The following is a 26680-nucleotide window of genomic DNA, read 5'->3' as shown; positions in this document are numbered from 1 at the left end:
CCTTCTTTCGCGTGAACATTTCCTAACGTTTTCTTCTTGTGACGGTTCCGTTGATTCAACCACGTTTTCCATAATAAAGTCCTTTCACAGTGGGAGAGTTTTTACTGTAGCGTACTGGTCATCACGTTGCGTTAAAAGGTATCGACCAAAACCATAGATAGCGATCGGTGATACTTCACAAATTTATTTATCGTTTAGGCACGTAAAAACTGTGACAGAAACAACAATGAAATTATCGAGAGTCTAGCTAAGAGACTTGAACACAATGTCTTAAATAACTCGGCGATAACATGATACAAAGCAAATACGATTATCGACTAGTTCGGTAGGTAAATAAAGACTGATTTATCCGTGATTCATGCAACAATTAAAGCGAAAAAATATATATTAAACGAAGAATCATACCTCTTTTCCCGATTAAAATGATTGGACCTTACAAACGTCCATATAACCGATCACGATATAGGCATAAAGCACAAAGCAGGATTACAAACGATTACACAATCATCGGGCCTCGCCCCCTAAGCTGGTGCGCATGCACGTTAGTAACGCAATACGAAGTAACGCATTCGTAACATAGATCTTGGCCATCAAGACTTTTTCTGGCCAACCAAATACACCATCACATGCACAATGCATGCGAATTTAACTAGTTGCATTTTATTGTGAAAATGAATTAATCAGCATGTCACAAGCGTGGAACAAAGAAAAAATGTGCAGATTCCCCAACAGGATTCGAACCTATGACCTCCCAAACACTGGGCAGGCACTCTATCCATTTGAGCTACAGAGAACTCATGGAGAGTGAGGCCACATACTTCTATACTTGTGACACGCTGATTAATTCATTTTCACATTTGTTTCACCGAGCTTAAAATTTACCATCTTTCATTCTTTCACCACACAGTATGACATTGATATTGCTGATCCTTGCAGTATGCAGGATGCACGTCAAATATGAACCTAGCTAGTATATGGCCTCACTTTCCATGAGTTCTCAGTAGCTCAAGTGGATAGAGCACCCGCCCAGTGTTTGGAAAGTCACAGGTTCGAATCCCGTCAGGGACTCACATTTTTCTTCTCCAACGCCCGTGACATGATTAATTTATTTTCACATTTGTTTCACCACGCTTATAATTCACTATCTTTCATTCTTTCACCATTTCTCATTTTTGTTCTCTATCTAACATATTTCAAATATATATATTTTTATGTACATGTTAATTGATAACATGCAATGAATTCAATAAAGTTAAAGTTTAAGTTAAAGTTAATGCTGATTTAGGAGAGAAGTACAAATGTAGGTGCTCAGTTACCTGGAGACTGCCTCAATTGATCCAAAATTTGAACTCAACATTTTTTCAATATTGATAATAAATGAACCCAAGTGAAGGAAGACTGACTCAGACCAGTGGTCAGTGGTTTAAGTTTAAGTTCGACTCCTTAAATGGCCAACTGGTTTAATGCCAACCATAAGGGAGACCCTCTGAGGAGGATTATGTCTGAATTTCATATACGGTCATATTTTTGTGTTTTGAGGAGTAGGTAATGTTCCTGTCGACACTTACTGTCAAACTCACAAAACCGTGAACTCCAGAAAAGTTTATGGAATGTTATTGTGTTTCGAGAAATTAGCCAAGGCGCAAGATAACTAACACGCAAACGGCAACCGTAATTAGTTTGTGGTTTTGCGGTTTTCTTGCGTATTCCTGAACTTTATTGTAAGTGGCCCGTAGACAATCAACATTCCTGAAATTTTTCAGGTGTTCACAGTTTTCGGAGTTTGACAGTAACCCACAACCATCTCATCTAGTCACCGCTTGTGTCACTTTTTCAAGGCCACGTCGCTTGTAGGAATTTTACCCCTTGCTGTGAGAGGGCCTCATAAATCATATTGCATATTAAATCTCACGTTTAGTTTGCTAACAAAACTATCAAATGTCTAAAAAGGCTACAAAAACGAAGTATCGATGATAATTTAAGACAATTGGTGTTAATAAGACAATGTGCTTGTAAATTAAAGTACTTGCTTCTTTACAGGTGATTCTCCAATTTTTTTTTTTTTTTTTTACTTTTCCAAAAAAATGGGTCGGTCGGGCGATGGGAAACGAAGCATTAAATTGGGATGGCCTAATAATAATAATAAAAAAAAAGGTGCAAAGGAGGAATAATACATGAATAATATTGTTCCAAATAACGAATAATTGGGAAAGGAAATAAAAATGTGAATGTCTTAAGATCTTCCTTAAAAAACGGGATCGTTTCAAGATTGGCTACGATGAAGATAACGATTTTCATCGAACGTGCGATCAGCGCAGACGCCGATGTACAACACCTACAAGTGCTTGTTTTTTTAATAACATGCGCACACTAAAGAAACGGGCTGATGGTCACATTACTCCAGAAAGTATGGGTATACTTTAACTAAGAAATAAAATGAAAAACTTACCGATTTTTAAAAGCAAAATAGTCAAGGTCGTCCACCATTATTCATGGCATTGTGGCATGCCTAGTTTCCAGTCTACGTCGTCCACGACTGGAGGACACCCTGGAGACGAGGCTAATTAAGGTGACTCGACCCAGTTTTTTTAAGGGGGTACCATCCTACTTTGAAGCTCTCTGGTATACCCACCTTTACTTTTATCGTAAGTCTAACACATAGAATGGATAACATATAGATCAATCTACAATATAACATAAAATTTTTGGCGATCGGAGTAAATGTCACGTGGTTATAATGCCACGCTCCTTTGAGGTCTGAGTCGAAAATCTGCTGTTACCAGCATTTTTTCGTGAAAATCTCTCGGCTACGCATAGTGCGCATTAGTGCCTTGCGCTGAACAGAGTTTCACCAAAATCGCAAAGACCCAATTCTTATAACTAAAGACTCTTCAGGGGATAGACTATGGCTGAGGGTCGGAAAGGCGGGGTGTCGTGCACGGTTCACGGGAATTAAAATCGAAGTTTAAAGCGGTTCACGGGAATTAAAACAGACTTTTCACGAACCACGCAAAATTCAGCATTTGATTGTCGCCCACATAGTATTGCGAAACTGAGGTGTCGACTATTTTGAATCATTCATAGACAAGAAATAATTGTTTTTACACCCTAAAATACTAAATTTACAAAAATTCACAACTGCATGCCATACTCTACACAAGCAAAACTGGTTACACTTCATTACTTGCAATCCTTTAGTGTAGTGCGTATGTGCAAGAAAAATATCTTTGCCAGTAGTTTTACAGGTCTCGTAAGGTAATAACACAGCCTGTACAATACACTGTTCTCCCTTGTGGCCGAACAACTCTGACCATTCGACCCCTACTTGTCTGTATGCCACGGAGAAAGGTAAGTTCATCTTCATCATCGTTCAGGTCTTCATGATCACAAGACATTAGAATCTTCCTCATATTCTTGCACTTCGTCGGAGTCATCGGAAACGTCAAAAGAAGTAGCATCCTGTTGATCATGCGGCTGAATGTCAGAAGCGAAGCTGTAGTTTCTACATCATCTGGAAAAGGTTGAGTGGGGAAAACTGCTTTCAATGCTGGTGTATATGAGGAACGGTACATAAATTGAGAGGAAGTGTCCCGGCCTCACACTTGACTTGACCTTAGACTTGACCTTGATATATCAAGTTTCTCGAAAGTTTACGTTGAATATTTCACGAAAAATTAGCTAATTATAGACCATGTTCACGAATCTCGAGAAATAAATTAGTTTTTTTTTTCACGAATCACGGGATTACGTTTGTTCATGGATCACGAGAAATAAATTCTCTCGTTCACGATTCACGGCAATTAATAATAGGCGTTCAGGGTTCACGGAAAACCCCCTTTCTGACCCTCGTGGCGGCTTGTAGTCTAGAAATGTAAGACCTAAGACCTCGGCTAGGACCTCGAAACTAAGACCTAGAATACCAAGGTCTCGAAAACTAGTACAACCCTTCAATAGACTATTCACAGTCTCCGCACTATTTTTCCGTAAGATCGTCGAGATCGAGCGCTTATCCAGCCTGCTTGTCAAATCTACTTAGGGGGCCGGGGACGGTTTCGGAACGAGGCCCCTCAGATTGGCCCTCAGTTGCCCCTTAGTTAGCCTGTTCCAGGCTCCGAGATAGTCGGGTCCGCTGAATTGAGAAAGCGCAAACACGAAAATACTATAAAACTTTTCGTGCGCCTTTTTCTTTCGCGTCTTCCTCATTATCTGAGAGCCTGGAGCAGGCTACCCCCAGGAGTAATCGGCTCCTGCTACCCTTAGTCAACCCCTGCGTATTACCCCTTAATGGGTTTGACACTCATCCCCAGACTCCAGGCTAGACTCGTGTTTTGGAAGCAGGGGATATCCCGCGAAAACAGCCATCTCTTCTCGCTTCTGCGAAACGTCTCTTGTGGCGCGAAGCGAGAAGAGCTGGCTGTTTTCGCAGGCTAGGATTATTGTCTTTTGACGACATCCTGTCGGGGGTGACAATGAAACCAGAACCAGGGAAGAAGCTCGTTGAGGAAGTCCAAACTATCCGCAAGCTGTTGTCTGTAAAATCCTTCCTTCTCCTTCTTCACCCATCTAACCCATGCACTCACTGCTGCAACTGGTTCAAATTTAACACCAGAGTAGGATATCCTGAGAGAACATTATTAATTTGAACTTTGGGTTTTTTCAGCCCGCAATAAGCAGCGTCGGTCACACATGAACGCGATAGGAAAACAGTCTTAAAGTTATATAATAATGGTATACACGAAAGTCATAGCTGATGAAAATTGCCAAAATTCAGCAAGAAGCACAAACAGAGGACGCGCCCGTAAGCGTTCTCCCATCCTCGGAGACCCAGGGGCAGTCAGTCGGGACGAAAGTTTTCAAGTACGTCCCGCCTTTTCTCCCAGCCCGATCCGCGCCTGACTGTCCCTGGGTCTCCGAGGATGGCGATCACCCAAAATGCACTTTTGCCATTTGCCATGTTGAAAACAACTTTTGCCATCCAGTCATGCTTGCATGGTTTTCCATCCTTGTAATTTCGAAATTTTCAAAACTGTCATGAAGCATTACAGGGCTCAGAACTCCTTTCAATTGAGCCCTCAAATGCGTAAAGGAAAGATTAAACGACAATTTCAAAATTTTACAATTTACAAGGATTTGTATGGAAAACCATCCAAACGTGACTAGGTGGCAAAAGTTGTTTTTCTCATACAAATGCTTCTAACTTTCGGCGGCCGTTACAATCGCTACTTTTGAGATACACGGCTTAAAATTTTCAGGTTACTTAATTTTAATATGCACTTTCAGCCTGAGCTAGCAAAATTTTTCAAAAGTGAACTGTTTTCGTGTTCACCGAAAGTTGGTCACGTGATCAAGTCATGCAAAGAGCCTATACATCTACTTTGTGGAAACAGGTTAAGGATGTGGAGGCAATTTCTATGAAAGACCATTAATGAGATGTGCGATTTCACGTTGGTCACCGAAAATTCTTCGTATACTCTGACCAGCGAACTAAACCGGATCAGACCACGTGTCAAGTGGTCGTTTAGACGAGGTTAGCAACAACTGAAAATTATAAAGAGCGTCCGCCTAAAAGGTGGTCAAGCTCGCTTACGAGAGGAAATAATTATAGGGGCTTCGACTGGGAACATTTTGCTGTTTTTAAACTATCATAATGGTCGCGTATGATAGGTTGTCTGTAAGGCGCTCAACTTCAACTTCAGCTTTATTTTATTGTAACGTCTGGTCAGTTTACAAACCGCTGCAAACTTGAATGAACATACTACAGGTAACTACTAAACAAAGGTATGTTAACAATTCGCTAAAATGCCATAAATTAAATCACAGGCTTTGACTGGGAAAGAAGGTTATCAATTTCTTGACCACTACGGAAAATACCATTACATACCATAATGCTCTTTGTTTGTCACCCCAAAATTTCGCATAAACATTGTATTCAGTTTCTCCTAGGAGTTAAAACGGCCCGAAGAGAAACTGAAAACAATGCTTATGCAAAATTTTGGGGTGACAAACAAAGAACATTATGGTATTTTCTGTAGTGGTCAATATTGACACCAAAAAGGTGAGTGAGTTTGACTTACCCTATTAGATTCTCCTCAATAATCACAGAATTTAGAGGCCTGATGGAGGGGTTCTGACAGGTCGGCCCTCAATTACCCATCCCGCTTCTCTCACCCACTATACTAATAGTAATAATAATAGTAATAATAATAATATTAATAATAATAATACTAATAATAATAATGATGATAACAATGATTGTAAAACTTTAACCTACTTGCAGACGTCGCCTCTTTTCTTTTAGTTTTGTTGCATGTGGTAAAGGTCTGCAACACGGGAAATCTGAGACGTCTTCACGCAGGCTATCAACTCTTTTAATTGCTTTATTTAGATCCGTTTTGAAATCACTGGTGATACTTGTAATCTGATTGACTCTCAGCGCTGTCATTTATTCACAAATCGCACCACTTTTCTCTAAATCACACCTGTTCTCAATCGCATCATTTCTGTTTTGCATATAAAAGGAGATGTAAAAGCGTTCCAGATTCCTCCTTTCAACAAACCGGCTACTGGATTGATAAAATATTGCTACTGACTTAATTTTGCGATTTCAAAATGGCTGTAATAAAGTGGTAATCACTTCCTGTGGTACAATTTTCGTCTGAAATCATACTCCTCATTTCAATCGCGCTTATGACTTCAGACCAAATTGTACTCCACTACGTTAATTTCAATAGAGCGGTTTTCATTTGAGTGTCAAAAAGTAATTGGTTTTGCACTTTCTACAAGATGCGATTGGCTTAAAAGATTCGCGCCACCTTTTCATCCAATCAGAAGTAGAACCAAAGCCAATTGTGACGCGCTCGCATGCATTTTCCCGCGCTTTGCGTCAGCCACATGTAATTACTTCGAGTTTTGATTGGTTCAATGTATTGTCTGTGTCCTATGTGATTGGCCAGAGTAATTACTTTGGTTTTGGTTTTACGACACTCAAACGAAAACCACTCTATAAATTGAACCCGATATCAAATTTTTAGGCCGTAAATCTTTCTCGTGGTATGCCCACCTGTGCCCTCACTGACTGGTTGTCCGTTGTGATAATAAGTGTCTAACGCGAGTGTCGATAGAGCTTCAAACCCCTGCTTATCATACAATTTGTGTGAATAACTTGATGTCCCTCCACCTTTGATTGCCTTGAACCCGAGTTCCCGACACATCGCTACACTGGCTGCAAAAAGACGACCAGCCACACCCATATGCCGGTATTTTTCCTTAACTGCTAATGCGACAAAATCTACCACTTCATCAACTTCGTATCGCTCGAAAACGTTCACTTCCTTCTCTTGTAGAGTTGTTAATGTGGATAGAGCCTTTAGTGGTTCTTCTTCTGGGCAAAAATTTTCCGGTGGGTCTGACTTTTTCTTCACACCAGCGATTCGTACACCCATAATTTCTTTAGTATCTCTTGTCATCATACAGACGGAAAGATTCATCTTGAGGTGTGCCAGTGTTACTTCATTTAAAAGCTCATTCCAAGTAACTCCAAATGATTTACAAAGAGGGTTGTCTGGGAGAAAGTAGTTAGCCATGATATTGCAAGCCTCATCGTACTGATCCGGAGTGATGATAGCAAGTGTTCCATTGTCCATCTCATATTCATCCTTCACTCCTTCTAAGGCCTTATAAGCCAACAAAATGTAAAGATCAGTCAGTAAACTAGCCTATTCCAGGCATCCAGGTAGTAGAGCGCGGGCAAAAAATTGACGAGGGAAAAAAAACACGAGGGGACCGTCGCCCCAGTCTCCCCTCATTTTTTCTCCTCGTTTTCCCCGTGTACAATTTTTATCGTTCCCCACCATCTGAACACCGTTCTGCTAACAGGCTATCAGTAAACCAGCCATTGTTGGTGAGAACAAATCTATCTTTATTTTTTATGGAATCAATAAAGTCTATTATAAATGAAGTAGTTTCTACCACTTACTGTATATCAAAAGACTACCCTGAAGAAATCACGAAAATGATTTATTTCGACTTGTCTGTGTGATACTTTTTCAAAACTTCCATTTTGTTGCCTGCGTGCAGACGTCTCCTATTTCCTTTGTTGCACGCGGAAAAGAGACGTCTGCATAACGCCGTCGCTAATCGTGTTCCAGCGTCTCGCTGGGTTCCCAAGATCTTGGGAACATGCTGTGATAGGCTGACACACAGTGCGCATTGTTTGACATAACGCTGATTGGTTGTTATCGAATCTGGTCTGATAATGTATGCGGTGATTTATGTAATCGGGGTTTCCAGCCAAAACAAATCGAAACATGTGCCATTGTGGGCAGACCGTTTGAAGAAATCTTGTGCGAGGCCACGGAAAATTTAACGTGTACAAGGAAATTATTTCTTTACAATTTACTGTGCATGAAACATCACACAGTGTCTGAGAAAACTACAAAAGCGGCGTGGACTTCGCACAAGGCAGCCATTTCGGAGAAAGCCAGCCAAAGAAACTAAAATCTTTATTTGGCCGTAACAAACAGAGGTCAAAGAAAATTTAAACACTTTACAACTACATCTGAAATCAAATCCTATCAGGAACATCCACAGAAGCATAAACCACAGGAAATGACCACTCAGTATGCATGTAACAAACCTGCTTCATGACCTCTAAATGTAAGACTTAGTGCGGCAAAAACGAGATTTACTCAGTCAAAGTTGAGAATGCTACATGCACTGTGTGGTGCTAGTAACCTTCGCGAAAGAGAGAAAAGAAGAAAAACCTCTGTTCAAGCAGACTCTCAAGGTCACGTTTCGCATTATCACGGGCTTATGATGTTGTGTTTGGCCTGTCAACTCTTATTTCTAACCGGATATTATTTCCCAATTTATGCGAAATAGAATACCCTGCCAGCGGGATGCTGGAACACGATTAGCGACGGCGTTACGCAGACGTCCCTTTTCCGCGTGCAACAAAGGAAATAGGAGACGTCTGCACGCAGGCAACCATTTTGCGAATAGCGTTATCTTTCACCTTTTTTTTTATAAATAATGACAAAAATAGAAAAGGAGGAAGGTGATAAAAGTTAGTTTTTAAAGTCTATATGTTAGCAAAAATCACCATTAACAACGGTAAAAGTAGACTATAAAAATTAAGGAAAGCTGCGGCCTTGCGAGGGGTGTGGCGCCTAGGGGATGCTTGTTAGAAACTAAAATTAAACTTCTAAGGGAGACCAATGTGGGTGTGGCTCAAGCTTAAACTGACCTCTAAAGGAAACTACACACATTTATGGCATTTATGTAAATCTCTTCATGCATAGCCCTAAGCGATACCTGAAAGGGCAAAATAGTGACTTCCTGTCCCAAACACCCTTGGTGAGAATAAAATCTGCAATTTTTAATACCCCTAAGGGAGACAACGAGCATCCCTGTCACTTTTATATGGGAGTCCCCCTAGGGCACGGTGCTTTTCTGGATGGGGCACTCTCTCAAGATACATGTAATATACATGTAGTCATTCAGTTAATAAAGTGAATAGTTATTTTCTTTGGTGCCGGTAGGCCTCAACTTTCTGAGTATTCTTTGAAGTAGGACTTACTTATTTCTGCAAGTTGCAACAAAATATCTACATCTACATGTAATCATCAGGTTGATTTCTCTTCAATGACAGGGGAGTTCCAGTAAAGCTCCATTTTGAATATCAGCACCTGAAGGTCGTTTTTAAAGGTAGCAAACTGAAACTAGGCTTAATTTCCGCCGTCTCCCGGGTGCGGTCTTTGATCCTTCCTGAAGAGGAAGGACGAGTGTGGGCTCATTTTCCCGAACAGCGGCTGGTAATGGAGCCTACAAAAAAGCCTGGGGGAGTTCTACCATGTATGGGGTACAATATTGGCATGTGCCACCGTAAGGGTATGGGTTTCAAGTAATTTAGTCTGGGATAGAGAATAGAAATCAGCGAGTTTGAGTCTAGAATAGGGAACATGAACATTTGTATCATTTTCCAGGAGAATGTTCTACCCAAACATTCCTAAATTACCTTCTTTGGCATCTACTATTTATCAGCTGTTACATAGTACTAGTAGGAATTGGAGGGCTAAAAGCTGGACTTGACTAAAATGGATTTACAGCTCAGTTCATACTAGTGACACAGATCAAAATGCAGGTGCAAATATTAATGGAAACACAAGAAAACATAAAAGTGATATCAATACCTAAATGCAATGCTAGTGCAAGTGCTAATGCTTGTGTTTTTGCTCACATTAACATATTAACCATATGTGAAACAAGCCAGTCAAATGCCCGGCGGGAGGGGGGCACTCCCTTATTTGGACTAAACAGGTATGTGCAGCTGAACAGGGTATGGTTTTTAGGGTCTCCAGAATTAACGGGGTATACTGAATTTCACTATTAATTTTAGTGTCTTGAACAGGGTGTCTTTTGGGAATGGAAGCCTTTCAAAGAGTGTGAAAGTTGGCAATAAGCAATCTACATATGTGGTACCAACATATCTTTAAACCATAATTCCAAGGTTTTCCTCTAAAAAATAAATCTATTTTGTATGCAAAAGTAAATGAATCAGGGTCAAGGGTCAGGGACTAGGGTCTCTTGTCTTAGACAAGGTAGTCTTAAACAAATTCAGGGTTTGAAGGCCTGGGTGGCAGGCCTCTACCCAAGTTTCTCTTGAGTTCATCCCCCTGGGGTCAGATGCAAGGTGATAAATGTTTGTCCACCATAATGGGATGATACTTAAAATGCAGTGTGCTGTATCTCACTGTTGTGGTGGAAGTGTGAAAATCTGTTGCACAGCAGTACTTGTGCTTGCATTTGTGTTGCTCATGTGAACCTGCCTAAGCAAAGAATGAGGCAATTTTTCTGTTACTGCAATTTGCAGCTAAATGATGGTACACTGCGAGAATGACATGGTTAACATTTTAATTTTACCTGTATGGCCTTTTCCAATGTTAAACTTTCCATTACTGCACTCATAATGCTGACAAATTGATTATGTCTGGTCTTATTGCATTTTTCCTCCTTTGTTACGCCTAACAGTGTGCCTATAAATGTAAATAAAAAAGAACAAAAATGAAGCACATTAGAACCCCGGTAAATTGACCTCTGAAGGGAAACAAAAAACAGGTCGAGTTAGTGGGGAATTCAAGCTATTGGGGTAATTTTCAGTGAAATCTTGCTCAAGGGAAAGGAAATTTAGTTCGAGTCACTATGGAATTCAAAGTTATCTGAGTTTGAGTTATAGAGGTTCTACTGTATGTATATTATCATGGTTCGCATAATGTTGTAGTAGGGTTTTATCAATTTTGCCACTATTATATATAGTTTCACATGACATGGCTAATCAGCAAGTGGTTGTAATTTTGACTGGTCAATAAAAAAGTAACTTTTGTTGGTACAATGATAAAACCCTATACCAACCTCATTCCCAGGGTTCTCTCCTACTCATCCCTAATGGGTAGGAGAGAATTACAAGGTTGACCCTATACTGACTAACTAATGATAACATTATTATAATATTTTTATATCATGGGTGACAAATTACTCCCAAATTTTGCAGTAAAATCTCAGCATTAATAATTAATAATGATTATAAATTAATCATTAATTATAATTCATGAGTTGAATAAAAAAATTGCTCTGGCAACATTCATTATATGCTAAGTGCCATGATACCATTCAGGTTTAAGATGTTATGAATAAAGATGTCTCAGACACATAAAAACTAAAAACACAGAAGTGCACAAGATCAATTAAGGTTTCTGGTTTACTGACCAGACCTCTTCCACCAATAGTGACATATAGAACCTGATCACCAATTTAAGTCAATCAAGGATCACTTTGTCTGGCAAGTCATTGATTTTCCAATGCAACAGGAGAATTTATTGCATTTGGTGCTCAAAACATTTCCAATAAGATTGTTGACATCAAACGATTTTACGATATTTTGGACTCAGACCTCGAACTCAATAAATTTTGCATTGACCTTTGAATCACAAGAAACCCCCAAGTCAAACGACAAGTATTTAATTTCAAGAAAAATGAAAAGCGGCTGGTCAGGCCTCAAACGTACACTTAGTTAAATTGACTAGTGAACTTTGGTCCCCTTACACATGTAAGCAAAAACTTCTGCTAGAAAATGTCCAGCACAGAGCTACAAAGTTTATTTTGAATTATCTGAAAGACAATTAAATTCAAAGTTAACCTATTGCCACTGGAGTATAGAAGGGATTTGAAAGACATAGTCCTTATTTTTAAAGCCAAAGCAGGCCACGTAGATCTTGGCCATCAAGACTTTTTCTGGCCAACCAAATACACCATCACATGCACAATGCATGCGAATTTAACTAGTTGCATTTTATTGTGAAAATGAATTAATCAGCATGTCACAAGTATGGAACAAAGAAAAAATGTGCAGATTCCCCAACAGGATTCGAACCTATGACCTCCCAAACACTGGGCAGGCACTCTATCCATTTGAGCTACAGAGAACTCATGGAGAGCGAGGCCACATACTTCTATACTTGTGACACGCTGATTAATTCATTTTCACATTTGTTTCACCGAGCTTAAAATTTACCACCTTTCATTCTTTCACCACACAGTATGACATTGATATTGCTGATCCTTGCAGTATGCAGGATGCACGTCAAATATGAACCTAGCTAGTATATGGCCTCACTTTCCATGAGTTCTCCGTAGCTCAAGTGGATAGAGCACCCGCCCAGTGTTTGGAAAGTCATAGGTTCGAATCCCGTCAGGGACTCACATTTTTCTTGTCCAACGCCCGTGACATGATTAATTCATTTTCACATTTGTTTCACCACGCTTATAATTCACTATCTTTCATTCTTTCACCATTTCTCATTTTTGTTCTCTATCTAACATATTTCAAATATATATATTTTTATGTACATGTTAATTGATAACATGCAATGAATTCAATAAAGTTAAAGTTTAAGTTAAAGTTAATGCTGACTTAGGAGAGAAGTACAAATGTAGGTGCTCAGTTACCTGGAGACTGCCTCAATTGATCCAAAATTTGAACTCAACATTTTTTCAATATTGATAATAAATGAACCCAAGTGAAGGAAGACTGACTCAGACCAGTGGTCAGTGGTTTAAGTTTAAGTTCGACTCCTTAAATGGCCAACTGGTTTAATGCCAACCATAAGGGAGACCCTCTGAGGAGGATTATGTCTGAATTTCATATACGGTCATATTTTTGTGTTTTGAGGAGTAGGTAATGTTCCTGTCGACACTTACTGTCAAACTCACAAAACCGTGAACTCCAGAAAAGTTTATGGAATGTTATTGTGTTTCGAGAAATTAGCCAAGGCGCAAGATAACTAACACGCAAACGGCAACCGTAATTAGTTTGTGGTTTTGCGGTTTGCTTGCGTATTCCTGAACTTTATTGTAAGTGGCCTGTAGACAATCAACATTCCTGAAATTTTTCAGGTGTTCACAGTTTTCGGAGTTTGACAGTAACCCACAACCATCTCATCTAGTCACCGCTTGTGTCACTTTTTCAAGGCCACGTCGCTTGTAGGAATTTTACCCCTTGCTGTGAGAGGGCCTCATAAATCATATTGCATATTAAATCTCACGTTTAGTTTGCTAACAGAACTATCAAATGTCTAAAAAGGCTACAAAAACGAAGTATCGATGATAATTTAAGACAATTGGTGTTAATAAGACAATGTGCTTGTAAATTAAAGTACTTGCTTCTTTACAGGTGATTCTCCAATTTTTTTTTTTTTTTTTTTACTTTTCCAAAAAAATGGGTCGGTCGGGCGATGGGAAACGAAGCATTAAATTGGGATGGCCTAATAATAATAATAAAAAAAAGGTGCAAAGGAGGAATAATACATGAATAATATTGTTCCAAATAACGAATAATTGGGAAAGGAAATAAAAATGTGAATGTCTTAAGATCTTCCTTAAAAAACGGGATCGTTTCAAGATTGGCTACGATGAAGATAATGATTTTCATCGAACGTGCGATCAGCGCAGACGTGCTACAACACCTACAAGTGCTTGTTTTTTTAATAACATGCGCACACTAAAGAAACGGGCTGATGGTCACATTACTCCAGAAAGTATGGGTATACTTTAACTAAGAAATAAAATGAAAAACTTACCGATTTTTAAAAGCAAAATAGTCAAGGTCGTCCACCATTATTCATGGCATTGTGGCATGCCTAGTTTCCAGTCTACGTCGTCCACGACTGGAGGACACCCTGGAGACGAGGCTAATTAATGGCGACGGGACACAAAAAGAAGAGGAAAATCTTACGACATTAGGTTTTAATCCATCCGAATATTCAAATTCTTTACAAAGGCGCTTTTTTGTGTGTTCAGACCAGCACGAAGCGAAAATAAAGCCCGAGAAAAGCGCGGCAAAGACGGGGGAAGGTGCAGACATTTTCGCACCTCCAAAATCGCGCGTGAATTTTTAGTCATACAGTATAAAAGTAAACCTGGGTGACAGAAGTCCAAAAAGAGCTGACATTCCCCAAGAATCAGCGATGGCAGAGGGGGAGGGTGGTAGGACTATAGCTCTACCACGTTTTTGCTTGGGTTGATAACAGCCCGTTGGCGCTTCCAAGGTTAATTGGGTGCAAATCCTAAATTACAAGATTTGACTTTTTCCCTTTGGTTTGCATTTTGGAGAGCGGCTTTATTCTCGCACTTATAACTAAAGACTCTTCAGGGGATAGACTATGGCTGAGGGTCGGAAAGGCGGGGTGTCGTGCACGGTTCAAGGGAATTAAAATCGAAATTTAAAGCGGTTCACGGGAATTAAAACAGACTTTTCACGAACCACGCAAAATTCAGCATTTGATTGTCGCCCACATAGTATTGCGAAACTGAGGTGTGGACTATTTTGAATCATTCATAGACAAGAAGTGTTTTCACACCCTAAAATACTAAATTTACAAAAATTCACAACTGCATGCCATACTCTACACAAGCAAAACTGGTTACACTTCATTACTTGCAATCCTTTAGTGTAGTGCGTATGTGCAAGAAAAATATCTTTGCCAGTAGTTTTACAGGTCTCGTAAGGTAATAACACAGCCTGTACAATACACTGTTCTCCCTTGTGGCCGAACAACTCTGACCATTCGACCCCTACTTGTCTGTATGCCACGGAGAAAGGTAAGTTCATCTTCATCATCGTTCAGGTCTTCATGATCACAAGACATTAGAATCTGCCTCATATTCTTGCACTTCGTCGGAGTCATCGGAAACGTCAAAAGAAGTAGCATCCTGTTGATCATGCGGCTGAATGTCAGAAGCGAAGCTGTAGTTTCTACATCATCTGGAAAAGGTTGAGTGGGGAAAACTGCTTTCAATGCTGGTGTATATGAGGAACGGTACATATATTGAGAGGAAGTGTCCCGGCCTCACACTTGACTTGACCTTAGACTTGACCTTGATATATCAAGTTTCTCGAAAGTTTACGTTGAATATTTCACGAAAAATTAGCTAATTATAGACCATGTTCACGAATCTCGAGAAATAAATTAGTTTTTTTTTTTCACGAATCACGGGATTACTTTTGTTCACGGATCACGAGAAATAAATTCTCTCGTTCACGATTCACGGCAATTAATAATAGGCGTTCAGGGTTCACGGAAAACCCCCTTTCTGACCCTCGTGGCGGCTTGTAGTCTAGAAATGTAAGACCTAAGACCTCGGCTAGGACCTCGAAACTAAGACCTAGAATACCAAGGTCTCGAAAACTAGTACAACCCTTCAATAGACTATTCACAGTCTCCGCACTATTTTTTCGTAAGATCGTCGAGATCGAGCGCTTATCCAGCCTGCTTGTCAAATCTACTTAGGGGGCCGGGGACGGTTTCGGAACGAGGCCCCTCAGATTGGCCCTCAGTTGCCCCTTAGTTAGCCTGTTCCAGGCTCCGAGATAGTCGGGTCCGCTGAATTGAGAAAGCGCAAACACGAAAATACTATAAAACTTTTCGTGCGCCTTTTTCTTTCGCGTCTTCCTCGTTATCTGAGAGCCTGGAGCAGGCTACCCACAGGAGTAATCGGCTCCTGCTACCCTTAGTCAACCCCTGAGCATTACCCCTTAATGGGTTTGACACTCATCCCCAGACTCCAGGCTAGACTCGTGTTTTGGAAGCAGGGGATATCCCGCGAAAACAGCCATCTCTTCTCGCTTCTGCGAAACGTCTCTTGTGGCGCGGAGCGAGAAGAGCTGGCTGTTTTCGCAGGCTAGGATTATTGTCTTTTGACGACATCCTGTAGGCGGTGACAATGGAACCAGAACCAGGGAAGAAGCTCGTTGAGGAAGTCCAAACTATCCGCAAGCTGTTGTCTGTAAAATCCTTCCTTCTCCTTCTTCACCCATCTAACCCATGCACTCACTGCTGCAACTGGTTCAAATTTAACACCAGAGTAGGATATCCTGAGAGAACATTATTAATTTGAACTTTGGGTTTTTTCAGCCCGCAATAAGCAGCGTCGGTCACACATGAACGCGATAGGAAAACAGTCTAAAAGTGATATAATAATGGTATACACGAAAGTCATAGCTGATGAAAATTGCCAAAATTCAGCAAGAAGCACAAACAGAGGACGCGCCCGTAAGCGTTCTCCCATCCTCGGAGACCCAGGGGCAGTCAGTCGGGACGAAAGTTTTCAAGTACGTCCCGCCTTTTCTCCCAGCCCGATCCGCGACTGAGGCCCAGTTCATACGTCGTGCTTCTGCCGTGCCGAACTTAATTCTTGAATTAAGTTCGACATAAGCACGGCAGAAGCACGACGTCTGAATCAAAGTTTTTAATTTAGTGCGGCAGAACAATTAAGTTCGACAAGGTCTGCCGTGCTACACGACTCTGGCACGGCAGCGATTCAGACGTCGTGCTTATGCCGTGTCGAACTAAATGCATAAATTTCAGAAATGTATTTTTCGCGGGAATTGTTATCTTGCGAGTCCCGCAAGTAGCTTCGAGGAAAAATGTCCTTCAATGAGCATGCGCATTGATTCTCTTTATTACCCCAGAGCTCCTCTGGGTATGACGGCCAGGAATCAGAAGCGTAAGCACTGGGCCGGGGTCGAGAATGATTTAAAACAAACATGGCGGCTGAGCAGTGTATGTGTTCCATACTTCTTCGAACCATCCCTTGTTACGGGGAAGCCGTCGACATGATCGATCAGCAGTAGTTTTCTCGGAAGAAATAAGAAGAGCAGAAAGAAAAAAACTTCTAATAATATCATTCGCCTGACGGTCAAAAGGAAAAGGATTTTCTGCTGCATTTCTTTTCTTCTCGTCCTCGAGTTTTGTAAGAGTTTTACAAGTAGCAATTTACGCTGGAGGTTACGGTGTGGCGCCATTTTTCGTCACCGCTTACCGCTGTACTGACTACTGTGCGAACACTGAATTAAGTTCGACTCTGGCACGACGTCTGAATTGAAGTCGTGCTTGTGCCGTGCTTCTGTCGAACCCAATATTAATTAGGTTCGGCACGGCAGAAGCACGACGTATGAACTGGGCCTGACTGTCCCTGGGTCTCCGAGGATGGCGATCACCCAAAATGCACTTTTGCCATTTGCCATGTTGAAAACAACTTTTGCCATCCAGTCATGCTTGCATGGTTTTCCATCCTTGTAATTTCGAAATTTTCAAAACTGTCATGAAGCATTACAGGGCTCAGAACTCCTTTCAATTGAGCCCTCAAATGCGTAAAGGAAAGATTAAACGACAATTTCAAAATTTTACAATTTACAAGGATTTGTATGGAAAACCATCCAAACGTGACTAGGTGGCAAAAGTTGTTTTTCTCATACAAATGCTTCTAACTTTCGGCGGCCGTTACAATCGCTACTTTTGAGATACACGGCTTAAAATTTTCAGGTTACTTAATTTTAATATGCACTTTCAGCCTGAGCTAGCAAAATTTTTCAAAAGTGAACTGTTTTCGTGTTCACCGAAAGTTGGTCACGTGATCAAGTCATGCAAAGAGCCTATACATCTACTTTGTGGAAACAGGTTAAGGATGTGGAGGCAATTTCTATGAAAGACCATTAATGAGATGTGCGATTTCACGTTGGTCACTGAAAATTCTTCGTATACTCTGATCAGCGAACTAAACCGGATCAGACCACGTGTCAAGTGGTCGTTTAGACGAGGTTAGGAACAACTGAAAATTATAAAAAGCGTCCGCCTAAAAGGTGGTCAAGCTCGCTTACGAGAGGAAATAATTAAAGTGGCTTCGACTGGGAACATTTTGCTGTTTTTAAACTATCATAATGGTGGCGTATGATAGGTTGTCTGTAAGGCGCTCAACTTCAACTTCAGCTTTATTTTATTGTAACGTCTGGTCAGTTTACAAACCGCTGCAAACTTGAATTAACATACTACAGGTAACTACTAAACAAAGGTATGTTAACAATTCGCTAAAATGCCATAAATTAAATCACAGGCTTTGATTGGGAAAGAAGGTTATCAATTTCTTGACCACTACGGAAAATACCATTACATACCATAATGCTCTTTGTTTGTCACCCCAAAATTTCGCATAAACATTGTCTTCAGTTTCTCCTAGGAGTTAAAATGGCCCGAAGAGAAACTGAAAACAATGCTTATGCAAAATTTTGGGGTGACAAACAAAGAACATTATGGTATTTTCTGTAGTGGTCAATATTGACACCAAAAAGGTGAGTGAGTTTGACTTACCCTATTAGATTCTCCTCAATAATCACAGAATTTAGAGGCCTGATGGAGGGGTTCTGACAGGTCGGCCCTCAATTACCCATCCCGCTTCTCCCACCCACTATACTAATAGTAATAATAATAGTAATAATAATAATAATAATGATGATGATGATGATGATGATGATGATGATGATGATAACAATGATTGTAAAACTTTAACCTGCTTGCAGACGTCGCCTCTTTTCTTTTAGTTTTGTTGCATGTGGTAAAGGTCTGCAACACGGGAAATCTGAGACGTCTTCACGCTGGCTATCAACTCTTTTAACTGCTTTACTTAGATCCGTTTTGAAATCACTGGTGATACTTGTAATCTGATTGACTCTCAGCGGTGTCAATTATTCACAAATCGCACAACTTTTCTCTAAATCACACCTGTTCTCAATCGCATCATTTCTGTTTTGCATATAAAAGGAGATGTAAAAGCGTTCCAGATTCCTCCTTTCAACAAACCGGCTACTGGATTGATAAAATATTGCTAATGACTTAATTTTGCGATTTCAAAATGGCTGTAATAAAGTGGTAATCACTTCCTGTGGTACAATTTTCGTCTGAAATCATACTCCTCATTTCAATCGCGCTTATGACTTCAGACCAAATTGTACTCCACTACGTTAATTTCAATAGAGCGGTTTTCATTTAAGTGTCGAAAAGTAATTGGTTTTGCACTTTCTACACGATGCGATTGGCTTAAAAGATTCGCGCCACCTTTTCATCCAATCAGAAGTAAAACCAAAGCCAATTGTGACGCGCTCGCATGCATTTTCCCGCGCTTTGCGTCAGCCACATGTAATTACTTCGAGTTTTGATTGGTTCAATGTATTGTCTGTGTCCTATGTGATTGGCCAGAGTAATTACTTTGGTTTTGGTTTTACGACACTCAAACGAAAACCACTCTATAAATTGAACCCGATATCAAATTTTTAGGCCGTAAATCTTTCTCGTGGTATGCCCACCTGTGCCCTCACTGACTGGTTGTCCGTTGTGATAATAAGTGTCTAACGCGAGTGTCGATAGAGCTTCAAACCCCTGCTTATCATACAATTTGTGTGAATAACTTGATGTCCCTCCACCTTTGATTGCCTTGAACCCGAGTTCCCGACACATCGCTACACTGGCTGCATAAAGACGACCAGCCACACCCATACGCCGGTATTTTTCCTTAACTGCTAATGCGACAAAATCTACCACTTCATCAACTTCGTATCGCTCGAAAACGTTCACTTCCTTCTCTTGTAGAGTTGTTAATGTGGATAGAGCCTTTAGTGGTTCTTCTTCTGGGCAAAAATTTTCCGGTGGGTCTGACTTTTTCTTCACACCAGTGATTTGTACACCCATAATTTCTTTAGTATCTCTTGTCATCATACAGACGGAAAGATTCATCTTGAGGTGTGCCAGTGTTACTTCATTTAAAAGCTCATTCCAAGTAGCTCCAAATGATTTACAAAGAGGGTTGTCTGGGAGAAAGTAGTTAGCCATGATATTGCAAGCCTCATCGTACTGATCCGGAGTGATGATAGCAAGTGTTCCATTGTCCATCTCATATTCATCCTTCACTCCTTCTAAGGCCTTATAAGCCAACAAAATGTAAAGATCAGTCAGTAAACTAGCCTATTCCAGGCATCCAGGTAGTAGAGCGCGGGCAAAAAATTGACGAGGGAAAAAAAACACGAGGGGACCGTCGCCCCAGTCTCCCCTCATTTTTTCTCCTCGTTTTCCCCGTGTACAATTTTTATCGTTCCCCACCATCTGAACACCGTTCTGCTAACAGGCTATCAGTAAACCAGCCATTGTTGGTGAGAACAAATCTATCTTTATTTTTTATGGAATCAATAAAGTCTATTATAAATGAAGTAGTTTCTACCACTTACTGTATATCAAAAGACTACCCTGAAGAAATCACGAAAATGATTTATTTCGACTTGTCTGTGTGATACTTTTTCAAAACTTCCATTTTGTTGCCTGCGTGCAGACGTCTCCTATTTCCTTTGTTGCACGTGCAACAAAGGAAATAGGAGACGTCTGCACGCAGGCAACCATTTTGCGAAGAGAGCGATTTTCGTATGACCTTGAAATGAAAACGCGCGAACAAAACATGCACAACAAACGAACGGAAATAGAGCAATTTGATTGGTTTATCGAATGGATACAAACGCATGTGGCTTTTGGTTGGTTAAGCGAACGCTCGGGTGAAATTAATCGATACTTCGCTTTGATGTCATTCTGCGACACAATTGGCCAATCGAACAATGCCTTCTCCACATTACAGTTTTCTTTGGCGGGAAAACGAGGAGTCCATGTTTTGATCTTTTCATCCATTGGCTGATAAAACAAATAACGAACACTTACCGAAACCATTTTCAAGGTCATACGAAAATCGCTCTATCAGTACTACGTTATCTTTCACCTTTTTTTTTATAAATAATGACAAAAATAGAAAAGGAGGAAGGTGATAAAAGTTAGTTTTTAAAGTCTATATGTTAGCAAAAATCACCATTAACAACGGTAAAAGTAGACTATAAAAATTAAGGAAAGCTGCGGCCTTGCGAGGGGTGTGGCGCCTAGGGGATGCTTGTTAGAAAACTAAAATTAAACTCCTAAGGGAGACCAATGTGGGTGTGGCTCAAGCTTAAACTGACCTCTAAAGGAAACTACACACATTTATGGCATTTATGTAAATCTCTTCATGCATAGCCCTAAGCGATACCTGAAAGGGCAAATATAGTGACTTCCTGTCCCAAACACCCTTGGTGAGAATAAAATCTGCAATTTTTAATACCCCTAAGGGAGACAACGAGCATCCCTGTCACTTTTATATGGGAGTCCCCCTAGGGCATGGTGCTTTTCTGGATGGGGCACTCTCTCAAGATACATGTAATATACATGTAGTCATTCAGTTAATAAAGTGAATAGTTATTTTCTTTGGTGCCGGTAGGCCTCAAATTTCTGAGTATTCTTTGAAGTAGGACTTACTTATTTCTGCAAGTTGCAACAAAATATCTACATCTACATGTAATCATCAGGTTGATTTCTCTTCAACGACAGGGGAGTTCCAGTAAAGCTCCATTTTGAATATCAGCACCTGAAGGTCGTTTTTAAAGGTAGCAAAAAAACTAGGCTTAATTTCCGCCGTCTCCCGGGTGCGGTCTTTGATCCTTCCTGAAGAGGAAGGACGAGTGTGGGCTCATTTTCCCGAACAGCGGCTGGTAATGGAGCCTACAAAAAAGCCTGGGGGAATTCTACCATGTATGGGGTACAATATTGGCATGTGCCACCGTAAAGGGTATGGGTTTCAAGTAATTTAGTCTGGGATAGAGAATAGAAATCAGCGAGTTTGAGTCTAGAATAGGGAACATGAACATTTGTATCATTTTCCAGGAGAATGTTCTACCCAAACATTCCTAAATTACCTTCTTTGGCATCTACTATTTATCAGCTGTTACATAGTATTAGTAGGAATTGGAGGGCTAAAAGCTGGACTTGACTAAAATGGATTTACAGCTCAGTTCATACTAGTGACACAGATCAAAATGCAGGTGCAAATATTAATGGGAACACAAGAAAACATAAAAGTGATATCAATACCTAAATGCAATGCTAGTGCAAGTGCTAATGCTTGTGTTTTTGCTCACATTAACATATTAACCATATGTGAAACAAGCCAGTCAAATGCCCGGCGGGAGGGGGGCACTCCCTTATTTGGACTAAACAGGCATGTGCAGCTGAACAGGGTATGGTTTTTAGGGTCTCCAGAATTAACAGGGTATACTGAATTTCACTATTAATTTTAGTGTCTTGAACAGGGTGTCTTTTGGGAATGGAAGCCTTTCAAAGAGTGTGAAAGTTGGCAAAAAGCAATCTACATATGTGGTACCAACATATCTTTAAACCATAATTCCAAGGTTTTCCTCTAAAAAATAAATCTATTTTGTATGCAAAAGTAAATGAATCAGGGTCAAGGGTCAGGGACTAGGGTCTCTTGTCTTAGACAAGGTAGTCTTAAACAAATTCAGGGTTTGAAGGCCTGGGTGGCAGGCCTCTACTCAAGTTTCTCTTGAGTTCATCCCCCTGGGGTCAGATGCAAGGTGATAAATGTTTGTCCACCATAATGGGATGATACTTAAAATGCAGTGTGCTGTATCTCACTGTTGTGGTGGAAGTGTGAAAATCTGTTGCACAGCAGTACTTGTGCTTGCATTTGTGTTGCTCATGTGAACCTGCCTAAGCAAAGAATGAGGCAATTTTTCTGTTACTACAATTTGCAGCTAAATGATGGTACACTGCGAGAATGACATGGTTAACATTTTAATTTTACCTGTATGGCCTTTTCCAGTGTTAAACTTTCCATTACTGCACTCATAATGCTGACAAATTGATTATGTCTGGTGTTATTGCATTTTTCCTCTTTTGTTACACCTAACAGTGTGCCTATAAATGTAAATAAAAAAGAACAAAAATGAAGCACATTAGAACCCCAGTAAATTGAACTCTGAAGGGAAACAAAAAACAGGTCGAGTTAGTGGGGAATTCAAGCTATTGGGGTAATTTTCAGTGAAATCTTGCTCAAGGGAAAGGAAATTTAGTTCGAGTCACTATGGAATTCAAAGTTATCTGAGTTTGAGTTATAGAGGTTCTACTGTATGTATATTATCATGGTTCGCATAATGTTGTAGTAGGGTTTTATCAATTTTGCCACTATTATATATAGTTTCACATGACATGGCTAATCAGCAAGTGGTTGTAATTTTGACTGGTCAATAAAAAAGTAACTTTTGTTGGTACAATGATAAAACCCTATACCAACCTCATTCCCAGGGTTCTCTCCTACTCATCCCTAATGGGTAGGAGAGAATTACAAGGTTGACCCTATACTGACTAACTAATGATAACATTATTATAATATTTTTATATCATGGGTGACAAATTACTCCCAAATTTTGCAGTAAAATCTCAGCATTAATAATTAATAATGATTATAAATTAATCATTAATTATAATTCATGAGTTGAATAAAAAAATTGCTCTGGCAACATTCATTATATGCTAAGTGCCATGATACCATTCAGGTTTAAGATGTTATGAATAAAGATGTCTCAGACACATAAAAACTAAAAACACAGAAGTGCACAAGATCAATTAAGGTTTCTGGTTTACTGACCAGACCTCTTCCACCAATAGTGACATATAGAACCTGATCACCAATTTAAGTCAATCAAGGATCACTTTGTCTGGCAAGTCGTTGATTTTCCAATGCAACAGGAGAATTTATTGCATTTGGTGCTCAAAACATTTCCAATAAGATTGTTGACATCAAACGATTTTACGATATTTTGGACTCAGACCTCGAACTCAATAAATTTTGCATTGACCTTTGAATCACAAGAAACCCCCAAGTCAAACGACAAGTATTTAATTTCAAGAAAAATGAAAAGCGGCTGGTCAGGCCTCAAACGTACACTTAGTTAAATTGACTAATGAACTTTGGTCCCCTTACACATGTAAGCAAAAACTTCTGCTAGAAAATGTCCAGCACAGAGCTACAAAGTTTATTTTGAATTATCTGAAAGACAATTAAATTCAAAGTTAACCTATTGCCACTGGAGTATAGAAGGGATTTGAAAGACATAGTCCTTATTTTTAAAGCCAAAGCAGGCCACGTAGATCTTGGCCATCAAGACTTTTTCTGGCCAACCAAATACACCATCACATGCACAATGCATGCGAATTTAACTAGTTGCATTTTATTGTGAAAATGAATTAATCAGCATGTCACAAGCGTGGAACAAAGAAAAAATGTGCAGATTCCCCAACAGGATTCGAACCTATGACCTCCCAAACACTGGGCAGGCACTCTATCCATTTGAGCTACAGAGAACTCATGGAGAGCGAGGCCACATACTTCTATACTTGTGACACGCTGATTAATTCATTTTCACATTTGTTTCACCGAGCTTAAAATTTACCATCTTTCATTCTTTCACCACACAGTATGACATTGATATTGCTGATCCTTGCAGTATGCAGGATGCACGTCAAATATGAACCTAGCTAGTATATGGCCTCACTTTCCATGAGTTCTCAGTAGCTCAAGTGGATAGAGCACCCGCCCAGTGTTTGGAAAGTCATAGGTTCGAATCCCGTCAGGGACTCACATTTTTCTTGTCCCACGCCCGTGACATGATTAATTCATTTTCACATTTGTTTCACCACGCTTATAATTCACTATCTTTCATTCTTTCACCATTTCTCATTTTTGTTCTCTATCTAACATATTTAAAATATATATATTTTTATGTACATGTTAATTGATAACATGCAATGAATTCAATAAAGTTAAAGTTTAAGTTAAAGTTAATGCTGACTTAGGAGAGAAGTACAAATGTAGGTGCTCAGTTACCTGGAGACTGCCTCAATTGATCCAAAATTTGAACTCAACATTTTTTCAATATTGATAATAAATGAACCCAAGTGAAGGAAGAATGACTCAGACCAGTGGTCAGTGGTTTAAGTTTAAGTTCGACTCCTTAAATGGCCAACTGGTTTAACGCCAACCATAAGGGAGACCCTCTGAGGAGGATTATGTCTGAATTTCATATACGGTCATATTTTTGTGTTTTGAGGAGTAGGTAATGTTCCTGTCGACACTTACTGTCAAACTCACAAAACCGTGAACTCCAGAAAAGTTTATGGAATGTTATTGTGTTTCGAGAAATTAGCCAAGGCGCAAGATAACTAACACGCAAACGGCAACCGTAATTAGTTTGTGGTTTTGCGGTTTGCTTGCGTATTCCTGAACTTTATTGTAAGTGGCCCGTAGACAATCAACATTCCTGAAATTTTTCAGGTGTTCACAGTTTTCGGAGTTTGACAGTAACCCACAACCATCTCATCTAGTCACCGCTTGTGTCACTTTTTCAAGGCCACGTCGCTTGTAGGAATTTTACCCCTTGCTGTGAGAGGGCCTCATAAATCATATTGCATATTAAATCTCACGTTTAGTTTGCTAACAGAACTATCAAATGTCTAAAAAGGCTACAAAAACGAAGTATCGATGATAATTTAAGACAATTGGTGTTAATAAGACAATGTGCTTGTAAATTAAAGTACTTGCTTCTTTACAGGTGATTCTCCAATTTTTTTTTTTTTTTTTGACTTTTCCAAAAAAATGGGTCGGTCGGGCGATGGGAAACGAAGCATTAAATTGGGATGGCCTAATAATAATAATAAAAAAAAGGTGCAAAGGAGGAATAATACATGAATAATATTGTTCCAAATAACGAATAATTGGGAAAGGAAATAAAAATGTGAATGTCTTAAGATCTTCCTTAAAAAACGGGATCGTTTCAAGATTGGCTACGATGAAGATAATGATTTTCATCGAACGTGCGATCAGCGCAGACGTGCTACAACACCTACAAGTGCTTGTTTTTTTAATAACATGCGCACACTAAAGAAACGGGCTGATGGTCACCTTACTCCAGAAAGTATGGGTATACTTTATGTTAAGTTTCTCATTTAGTTTTCATTATTTTTAGTTTCATTTCATTTCCAGTGTTTCATTTACGTCATTGCTTTGTTTCTAATACTCCCCCTGGATAGCTCTTATTTCAGTCGATTGCACGTTTCTCGCATAATACAGTAGCAGAATAAGTTTTTGTGTCATTTAGTTTCGTTTCGTTATTTGGACGTTTACTGTGTGGGTCAGATATGTAAGTAATCATTTTCGTTTCCTTTCGTAGATATTTTTGTTGATTTAGTCTTCAGGTAATTGATTTAGTACTTTATTTGTCCCCTCGTGGGCATACATGTGTACATTTCGTAACAATTTCGCATATTTCGTTATTTACTACAGTATGGATATTTCAGTTACCTTTCTACTAATTTTATCTTCATCGAAAGTCAATATATGAAGCATTTTATTTAGATTAACAGATGTATTTGTTAAG

General features: G+C 39.7%; 2 protein-coding genes across 2 annotated transcripts; both read right to left on the bottom strand.

Moving 5' to 3' along the window:
• Positions 1–6979: 6979 nt before the first annotated feature.
• Positions 6980–14156, bottom strand: LOC140927130 (arylalkylamine N-acetyltransferase 1-like). Its single transcript, XM_073376782.1, has 3 exons — positions 14133–14156; positions 10921–11033; positions 6980–7673 (listed from the first exon to the last, which is right to left on the bottom strand). The coding sequence occupies exons 2-3, from the start codon at positions 10963–10965 to the stop codon at positions 7020–7022; spliced, it is 699 nt and encodes a 232-aa protein (XP_073232883.1). The 5' UTR covers positions 10966–11033; positions 14133–14156; the 3' UTR covers positions 6980–7019.
• Positions 14157–19606: 5450 nt separating this feature from the next.
• LOC140927129 (arylalkylamine N-acetyltransferase 1-like) lies at positions 19607–23151 on the bottom strand. The gene is made up of 2 exons (XM_073376781.1): positions 23050–23151; positions 19607–20303 (listed from the first exon to the last, which is right to left on the bottom strand). The coding sequence occupies exons 1-2, from the start codon at positions 23092–23094 to the stop codon at positions 19650–19652; spliced, it is 699 nt and encodes a 232-aa protein (XP_073232882.1). The 5' UTR covers positions 23095–23151; the 3' UTR covers positions 19607–19649.
• Between the last annotated feature and the right edge of the window lie 3529 nt (positions 23152–26680).

Source organism: Porites lutea, chromosome 2 (genome assembly GCF_958299795.1).
Source record: "Porites lutea chromosome 2, jaPorLute2.1, whole genome shotgun sequence".
Lineage (NCBI taxonomy): Eukaryota > Metazoa > Cnidaria > Anthozoa > Scleractinia > Poritidae > Porites > Porites lutea.
Note: the sequence above shows the minus strand (reverse complement) of the source record. Positions and strands in the feature narration are given on the sequence as shown.